The 7,885-nt window shown below is 47.2% G+C and overlaps 1 protein-coding gene across 1 annotated transcript in view; it reads right to left on the minus strand.

The window, feature by feature from the left end:
- Positions 1-523, minus strand: part of DYNC2H1 (dynein cytoplasmic 2 heavy chain 1) — a 301,089-nt gene extending 300,566 nt beyond the window's left edge. The window contains exon 1 of the mRNA XM_077770023.1: positions 5-523. Within this exon, the coding sequence (XP_077626149.1) occupies positions 5-523 (519 nt within the window). The remainder of the gene's footprint in view (positions 1-4) is intronic.
- Positions 524-7,885: the final 7,362 nt, after the last annotated feature.

A 7,885-nucleotide genomic window follows, 5' to 3' on the forward strand; every position in this document is an offset into this window, starting at 1 on the left:
GTACCGAGTTGGAGAAGACGACGCCGGCGTCCGAGCGCTGCGCCCGGAGGAGCATCTGGTTGCCGTCGTCCAGAAAGTTGTCGACTTCGGGGCCGCCGCACGTCAGCGGCTGGTCCCAGGGCTCCGACAGCAGCCCCANGCCCCGAGTGGCGTAGCTGACGGCCGCGGCGCCGTGGGCGTTGAGGCCGTCGGGTCGCAAAAGCTGCCGTTTCTTCCGCGCCGCTTGTTTCCGGCGGATTGTTGGAGCGGCGCGCGCGGCGTCACGGAGCACCCCGCGCGGCGCCTGCGGCTTGCAGGCCGCGCCTAGAGGGGTGGCGCCGTGAAAGCCGCTTCCCGAGGAGGCCGGGAACGGGGAGTTGGGTGCGGGGTTAGCTCGCCCGCTGCATCTTCCCCGCTCCTTCCTGGGTTGCCCCACTTCCCACCCCTCTTTATTGGCGACCGTCGGGAAGACGCAGGCACCAGGCGTTGGGCGCCATCGGGGCTGCTCCCGCCGCCACAGGTGATAGCGGCTCGCGTGTCCCATCACGAACACGGCCGCGTCCTAAGAAACGCGGGACGCTGGGCGTTAGCGGTTGCGGCGTCGTGGCGTCGTGGCCACCGCGACCCCGCTGCTCCTCTATCCTGGCTTTCTGAAGCCAGAGATCATCTTCGAAGAACACCGGGCCCTGCCCAGAAAGCGTTTTGCAGGCTTCATCCTAAGGACCTTAAATACGTACAGTTTTTTTTTATTGGCATTCAATAATCACAACTTCCTCCTATAACTGTATTGTTTTATCCTTGGGAAGGGGGTCTTTTGATCTACTGAGCATCTTAAGATTAGGGAGCAGAACTAAAGACAGCCGAACTGCCTGAATTCTAACAGGGAAACGAATTCCCCACGAGGTGGGAGCAAAGTCCAGGAATTGGGATTCTGGCTCCTGAATGGGAAAAAAATCCAAACAAAAACACAGGGTGACTGGGTACTCAAGAAGGATTTTGATAGCAAGAATAGCTAGTATGGGTACAGCCATTTTGACCCTTCACAGGGTCTTCAGGAAAGTCCCCCTACTCAAAAATGCTAGGCGTAGGTGAGTTGTTTTGCTGGAAATGTGTGAAATGGTTATATTTTGCATCCATGGCAATGTGGTAAGTGTAAAGGCAGCAACGTGTAGGAGCATGAGTCTGGAAAACAACTGAGGTCGTGCAAATACTACACTCCCAAGAATGTTTAGGATTCTGGTGGACTTTGGACTGCCACAAGATATGAAATTGGAGTGTTTGGATTTAGCTTAATCCAGATGTCCAGAAACCTAGAAACTCCAGGTGACCTGTAAACCCTTTGGGGACGGGAAGTTTCTATGTCTTGTTCATTGCTCTGTACCTAGAATTAGGCAGAGAGTGGAAACGTCTCTGCATTCCTGAAGCTTCAAAAAAGAGGAAGGAAAGTCAGAGGTAGGTAACTTCTACAAAGCCACAGAAATAATTAGCTGTAGAACCAAGATTCATATCCAGATCCAACTGCAAACGGATCTCTCAGCACCGTGTCACAGCGGTACACAGCCAGCCACCCACCAGTGTCCGTTTTGTCCTGCCTCCTTTAAGTAGCTACTAGCAGGGTGCCCGGGGCAGCTCGGGCGGCTGAGCGTTTCGGCTCAGGTCATGATCTCACAGTTTCTTGAGTTGGAGCCCCGCATCAGGCTCTGTGCTTACAATGCAGGGAATGCTTGGGTCTTTTTCTTTCTGCCCCTCCCCTGCCCCCTGCTCATGCTGACGCGGTCTCTCTCAAAAAATAAACTTAAAAAAAAAAGTTGGGGCGCCTGGGTGGCTCAGTCGGTTAAGCATCCAACTTCAGCTCAGGTCATGATCCCACAGTTTGTGGGTTCGAGCCCACGTCGGGCTCTGTGCTGACAACCAGCTGAGAGCCTGGAGCCTGTTTCAGATTCTGTGTCTCCCTCTCTCTCTGACCCTCCCCTGCTCACGCTGTCTCTCTCTCTCTCAGAAATTAAAAATAAATAAATAAAAAGTTGCCACTAGCCTGGTGTGGCCATAATATAAGTCCCACCAGCAGAATTCAGGCAGAAGTAACGTGTGCCACTTACAAGGGAAGGTTTCAAAGAAGTGTGCCTTCATCTTTTGCCAGCTGGGTACAGACAGCAAAGCCGTAAGAGATGACAGAACCACGAACGAGTAGGAGTACAGGGCTCCTGGCTCTGTGGGGGAAAGCCAGCAGCTGTTAACCAAGAAAGAAATAACCTTCACAGTGTTTGAGCCATTTTACATTATATATATGTGGGTCTGTTTGTTACAGTAATTTAAGCCACTCTCTAATCAATACAGTAACTGATAGCAGCAGGGTGCTATTCATCTGTTTGGGTTTTTGTTTTATTTTTTTAATGTTTATTTTGAGAGAGAGGGAAAGAGAGAATCCCAATCAGTCTCTAAAAGGGCAGTACCGAGCTCATCATGGGGCTTGATCCTGCCCTGAGCCCAAACCAAGAGTCGGACACCCAACCAACTGAGCTACCCAGACACCCCTGTTTTTTTTAATTTAATGTGAGACATTGGTTTAGTAGTTGGCTAGCAGGTGGCATGAAATGTGAGGTGGAGGACAAGGGACAGACCTTTCTGAGCTAAAGTTTCCTGATTTTTTTCTATATTTGTATTTCTCAAACATCAGCACTTGGTACTGTAAGAAAATTACTGAAGATTCCAAAAATATTTTTGTGCATTATTTCTATCAATATTTAGTCATAAAATTAATAGTCATGAAAACTGAGTCTTTTTATTTTTTTTAATGTTTTATTTATTTTTGAGAGAGAGCTAGAGATGGCGTGAGCAGGGGAGGGTCAGAGAGAGAGGAAGACACACAATCTGAAACAAGCTCCAGGCTCTGAGCTGTCAGCAGAGAGCCCGACGCGGGGCTTGAACCCACGAACCGTGAAATCATGACCTGAGTCAAAGCCGGACGCCTAACCAACTGAGCCATCCAGGTGCCCCAAAACTGAGACTTTTGAGACAGGTATATTCACCTATTTAAAAATGAAAAGCCTATGACTTGTTAAAATACATAACAGGTTTTTACAAAAAGAATTCCCAACACGAACATAAATTTGATCGGGAGCCTGTCATTGTTTCATTATTATTTTTTAAATCTCTTTCATTTAGGCCTCGGCAGGAGGTCACGAGACCGTCTCTGCCTATGCACTCGGGTCTCCTGCAGTACGTTGTTCACCGACGTACCCGGAGAAAACCAGCCTCACATACGCACGTAGTTCGAAAATGGGAAAGAACTTGACAGCCTTTTCAGATATTTGTGAATATCGTTGCTAAACCTCCACACATGGTGGCCCTTAAAGGCTAGTTGCAGTTTGGGATCCAGAACCAGATCCATGATTGGACATTTCATACTCAACTACATGAAAAGCAGTTATCTTGCACTCCCAATGGATCTGTCACCCAGGCATAATTTCATAACATCAGGCATCGGTCACTTGGAAAATACTGGTTCACTGAGCTACGAGGATCTTCCAAATATTGGTACGGTTCATAATAGGAGAGTAAGAAAATCACACGTGTTAGTATTACACTCAGCTCAGAAGTCTCTCTGTCTGGAGAGGTGGTCGGGTTTACAGCAGAGACTTTAAGATTTCCAAAATTCTAATTTTTGCATGCAAGCTTGAATTTTATCATTGGCAATGAGAACGGTCAGTTGTTTTCCTTGAAATAATAGCCTTAAACCCTAGGAGACTCTTAAATACAGAGAATAAACCGAGAGTTGATGGAGGGAGATGGGTGGGGGGATGGGCGTTGAGGGCATTTGTCGGGATGTTGTATGTAAGTGATGAATCCCTGAGTTCTACTCGTGAAACCATTGCTGCACACTATGTTAACTAACTAGAACTTAAATAAACTTTAAAAAGAAAGGAAATGATAGCTTTATTTCATTCATTTTTGAGAAAAAGGTCTGGCAAATACCCAGTCTGGATAACCAGAGCTTTCCTGTCAAAAGTGGCCTTGCGTGAAAACAGCCGCTGGTTCCCACTGGGACTCCAGACCCAGGCTCTTTCCTGCAGCGGCATCTCGGGTCACTAGCCACCCACGTGCTTTGTGTGACCTTCATCTCACCGCCCAGGACAGTGAAATGGCTTGTCCTCAAGCTTTGTGATTGGGTCAAGCTGCTAATCTTTACCCCCCCTTTTTTTTTTAATGTTTTATTTATTTCTGAGAGAGAGAGAGAGAGCGTGCATGATTAGGGGAGGGTCAGAGAGAGAGGGAGACACAGAATCTGAAACAGTCTCCAGGCTCTGAGCTGTCAGCACAGAGCCCAACACGGGGCCCGAACCCACGAACAGTGAGATCATGACCTGAGCCAAAGCCAGATGCTTAACCGACTGAGCCACCCAGGCGCCCCTCTTTACCCCTTTCTTAAGGACACTCTTCAGTGAGACAGGGATCCTTTCCTGTGCGTGCAGGAGGTGGAGACCAGGTGGCGTTGGGAACAGTGGGGTGCCCCAACCTCCATTTGGCCAAGGTCCTGGCAGCCTTAGCAGCTGCATTCATTTTCCTCTACTTCGTCAGCAAGTACTGAGAAGCTAGTAGCTTAAAACAACACCCTTGTGTTCCTGTGAAGTCCCGCCCATCAGTAATGGGGAAGCTGCATAGGCAGATCTCCACTAAGGGTCTCCTGTGGCCTAAATCAAGACATGGGCCGGGGCTGAGTTCTCCCCTGCAGCTTGGGGGTGGTCCTCCAGCTCAGACAGTTGAGGCAGAATTAAAGTCCTGGCAGTTGCAGGACTCGGCCCCCGTTTCTTTGCTGGCTGTTGACTGAAGTTCCTTTCAGCAGGTGGAGGCCACCATATTCCTCACCTCTGGCTTCAGCGCAGGCCAGAGAACTTTCCCACCCATCAGTTCTCCCTCCTGTAACAGAAAAGAGGCTCATTCCTTTTAAGGGTTCACCTGATTAGACCAGGCCCAGTGCAGGATCTTCTTTATGAACGGTCAGTGAACAGATTAGTAAATAAAGCGTCGGAGTGACAGCCCATCCTGTTTGCAAGCTTGGCGCCCCCTCTGGAGGTCAGAGGGCTGCACGGCGTGGCCCCACCTGCGAGCGGAAACCTTGGGGCCCATTCAGAGGTGTGCCTACTTCAGCTACCCTTGCTTCTGCACCTCCGGTGAAAATGTCAAGCAGTTAAAGAGGCACATAATGTCTTACCTTGTGAAAATGGTTTGATCTACCCCTGAAAATGTCTTCAGTTCCCCCAGGGGTGCAGATGATCTCTGATTCTGTGGCAGCGACTGCAGAAAACAGGCTTTTTCTGTTTTATCCATGATAGTTGACAAATTTTGGGTGAATTATAACGTTGGTTATAAAAATTGCTCCCATTATTAAACATACTCTTCGTACTTACTCAAATGGAAAGAAAAAATACCATGGGATCGTTAGACGATTGTTCGTACTAAGGCAGTAATGACCTAGTTACTATTCGTAGACCTTGCTGGGGGGACCGTACCCGAGACACATCATTTCAGAACCTCGTCTTCACACGTCCAAGAAACTTACTCCTGGGCATAGCCCTTACAGATTTCATCACCAGCAGAACAAAACGTATACTCTAATAGGACATTTAATGTTCCATCCAAATACGTAAATATATTCACCTCTCTCCATTTGTATGTGTCCCCATAGAACAAGAACTCTGTTTCTTCTGAGTGTTTCTAAGGTCCGTGAGTAATCGCTAGCCGCTACTTCTGGGACAAACAGGGAACCAGATGTTCCTGCAGTCAGGTGGGCTGGAGGTATGGGGAGAGAGCAAGGAGAAACGTAAGCAGAGGGTTAGTGTTTGTCACTTTATAACACGTAGCTGGAGACGGTCCTTCCGTCTGCACGCCTCCCACCCCCAGCGAATCCTGGGCAGCGGTGAAGGGGCGGGGAACGTGCCAGAAATGTGATAATATGGGTATGATCTTCCCCCGTCTCCATTAACAGAGAGAACCAGAAACAGACACTAGAGGAGAATAAAGGTGTGGAGTTCCTTGCAGATAATACTCGTGTGTTTCATTATAAAAAAGTACAGACATTATGATTGAATAATTTAAATATTTTGACTCATATCAAAATTTAAATACTATTTATCTGAATGCTGGTGCTTTATTATGTATTAAAAAGCAGATATCAAAGCTAATTTTCAACATAATATTAATGGTAAGAATTATGGAAGGTATGGCAGAAACTAAATCTATTCTCTTTTTAACTTTTTTTTAAATGTTTATTTATTTTTGAGAGAGAGAGAGCGTGACTGGGGGGTGGAGCAGAGAGAGAGGGAGACCATACAAAGCAGGCTTCAGGCTCCAAGCTGTCAGCACAGAGCCCGATGCAGGACTTGAGCCCACAGATCATGAGATCTCGACATGAGCCAAAGTCTGATGCTTAACCAACTGAGCCACCCAGGCGCCCCTAAATCTATTCTCTTTTAAGATGAAAAGATCATCAGTCTTGGGAGAATTTTTTTTTTATTTTGAGAGAAAGAGTGAGAGAGTGCATACACACACAAGCAAGAGAGGGCCAGAGAGAGGGAGAAAGAGAATCCCAAGCAGGCTCCATGTGGTCAGCCCAGAGCCCCATGTAGGGCTCGATCCCCCAGAACTGTGAGATCATGACCTGAACCGAAATCAAGAGTCAGACATTTCATTGACTGACCCACCAGGCACCCTGAGAGAATTTTAAGTATAGTTTTGTGATATTTAAAAAAAAATGTTTTAATGTTTATTTAATTTTGAAGGAGAGAGAGAGAGAGCATGAAGGGTGTTAGGGCAGAGAGAGAAGTCTCTGAAGCAGGCTCCAGGCTCAGAGCCCAACTCAGGGCTGGAACCCACCATGAGATCATGACCTGAGCTGAAATCAGATGCTTAACCGAGTGAGCCGCCCATGCGCCCCAAAAGAAATTTTTTAAAGTATACTTTTGTGATGTTTTTCTACTTCTTGGTAAGAATTGTTTCTACTTTTTGATCTTTGGTTTGTATTTACCTTATATAGGAGTTTAATTGACAACTATCTTCTTGGGATTAAGCCATGTGGCAAAGTGCTTACTGACTCTGAAAGTCTCTGCACATCAGTTCCATTCACATTTTCTTTCTTTTTCTTGTTTTCTTTGGTGCCTTAGTTCACTTTTTAAATTTTATTTGATTTTTAATAGAATCTATTGTCAAATTGGCTAGCGTACGGTGTGTACAGTGAGCTCTTGGGTTTGAGGGTAGATTCCCGTAGTTCATCGCTTACATACAAAACCCAGTGCTCATGCCAACAAGTGACCATTCACGATTTCTTGGCCAAGCAATTCACATGGTCACATCTAACCACAAGTGCACAATTAAGTGCAACTATAGCTTGTGCGGAAAGGAAGAGAGCTGTAGAATGTTTGAGAGCTTTCCCAGTGACTGCACACGTTCTCCACCTCTTTCAGGTTATGGAAAACGATACTGCTTGGACTGCACAAAATAACCTACCCTCTCTCTCTCTTCTGCCACAGTAATAAATAAAGTTCTAGACAGCGGCTTCTCTCGACAAAGAACAGAGTCCCCGCTGACTAGTGTGAGCAAGCAAACACATGCTGTGTCTTAAACAACTGAGCTGCCAGTGTCTTTGTTGCTGTGGCCCAATTCAGCCCACCCAGACCACCGCAGCTGGGCATGTCCCACACCGGTCTCACAGCCGGGCCACTGCCGGGCCAGTGCGCTAACTGACGTGTGTGTTTGTAAGGCTGCTGTACACACTGCTGATTCCTGAAATCTGCTGCACCTGCACCAAGTTATGTGCTCATCGTTTGTCTAATAAACAGAGTGAGTGCTTTTGACTTGGCCTTTCGGTGAGATTCAGTATGCTAAGGTTCTCAGCACAAAAAGGTCAACA

This window comes from Crocuta crocuta, unplaced genomic scaffold, assembly GCF_008692635.1.
Source record: "Crocuta crocuta isolate KB4526 unplaced genomic scaffold, BGI_CrCroc_1.0 scaffold80, whole genome shotgun sequence".
Lineage (NCBI taxonomy): Eukaryota > Metazoa > Chordata > Mammalia > Carnivora > Hyaenidae > Crocuta > Crocuta crocuta.